The sequence below is a fragment of the Tetrahymena thermophila genome (genome assembly GCF_000189635.1).
Source record: "Tetrahymena thermophila SB210 genomic scaffold scf_8255421, whole genome shotgun sequence".
Taxonomy (NCBI): Eukaryota; Ciliophora; class Oligohymenophorea; order Hymenostomatida; family Tetrahymenidae; genus Tetrahymena; species Tetrahymena thermophila.
In genome coordinates this window covers 1-1,442 of record NW_002476894.1, presented here as the reverse complement: position 1 = coordinate 1,442, position 1,442 = coordinate 1, and the positions used below count along the sequence as shown (strand labels likewise).

At 23.3% G+C, this 1,442-nt stretch overlaps 1 protein-coding gene across 1 annotated transcript; it reads right to left on the bottom strand. All coding sequences in view use genetic code 6, as the record gives it.

Annotated features, from left to right (window-relative positions):
- Positions 1-388: 388 nt before the first annotated feature.
- On the bottom strand, positions 389-1,180 carry TTHERM_02084560 (hypothetical protein; the record flags this gene model as incomplete). Its single annotated transcript, XM_001028810.2, has 2 exons — positions 389-465; positions 648-1,180. Coding segments are annotated over 2 exons (610 nt in total), but the record flags the coding sequence as incomplete, so codon positions are not given.
- Between the last annotated feature and the right edge of the window lie 262 nt (positions 1,181-1,442).

Here is a 1,442-nt window from a genome sequence, read left to right as displayed (position 1 = left end):
GAATTGATTGTACTCTTCAAGCTACTTTAAAGATTTAGGGCAAAATTCTCAATGCAAATACCACTTTAGTCAATATATTAAATAGTAAGTTCTAACTTTCTCAATTACAGCTCATTATAAAACACATAAGCTCTATTTAAATCTTCTTCATTAAGTATTAATCTGTCTATGTTTACTTAAGAAATTTTAAACAAATTATAAGGGTCTGATAATGTGCCTGATCCTAAATTCTATTCATATGTGCCACAAAATACATAAACATGAGATTTTTTTGTAAAGTAACATCCATTATCACTTTTTAAGCAAAGCTAGCATTTCATTTTTTTTTTATCATATCTTATTTCATACCTTTCAAGTTCCTAATATTAGCTTATTATCTTTTATTTACATGAGTAACACTTTGTATCATATAAATCAAAGGCTCCATTCATAAAATATTAGCTCTTATCTTCACATGTTTCACATCTAAATTTAATTTTTTAATATTTATTAAATAATTTTTAAGGCCAAATTCGATTATATATTAATGTAAAAGTTTTTTATTTCAAAATATAATTTTAAAAAAATATTTAATGATTTAAAATAAATATTTATTGGAAAAATATTTTTTTATCTAAAGTAAAGAAATTCATAATAAAAGAAATTACAGCATAGGGCATAATTTACAGTTTTATTGCTTTTGATCGAAGCTAATCATCAAATTAATTTAATTAAAATATACAGTATTAAAGTACATTTGAGATATGTACATTTAAATAGAAGCTATTTCAGAGAACAAAAGATTAGAATTGCATTATACACAAAATGGTTGATCTTAATAAAATATGCAAGTTTGGCAATATTTTCCGCAGACAGGAAATACACAAGATGATTGAGTATTACTCAAAATTCTTCCTTGCTAGCAAACAGAACATAGCATCTCAACTTTAAATAGCTCATAGTATTAAATTCTTTATTAAAGTGTTAAGCTTAATAATATTTATCTTTCATAGATAAAAATATTAGTAAAATTGACTTTACTTTGCTAATACATTCCTACTTCGTAGCAATTAAGACATCCATTTGGACATGGAATACATCCACTTATACTTGGAATATATCCTTCTTTACATTAAATACATTAATACAATGAACCATCTTAATAATTCTAAAATTCATAGCAATTTAAACAATTCAACATCTTTATTTTAAATGAAAAAATAAAAAATAAATAAATAAAATAAATTGACATAAATATCTTTATTTAATACCAGATGGTTGCAATATTAATTTACATCACAAGATAATTAACCATTAGTTGCTATAATTAAGGGATAACCATATTAACACAAATTATACTCATAATTGCTACCTGCAAAAGTGACATTTGTTGGTTAAAAATAAGACTTACAGATAATAGAAGTATTATTTAAATACAAAGGAACACCAAGATTTAAGCATGT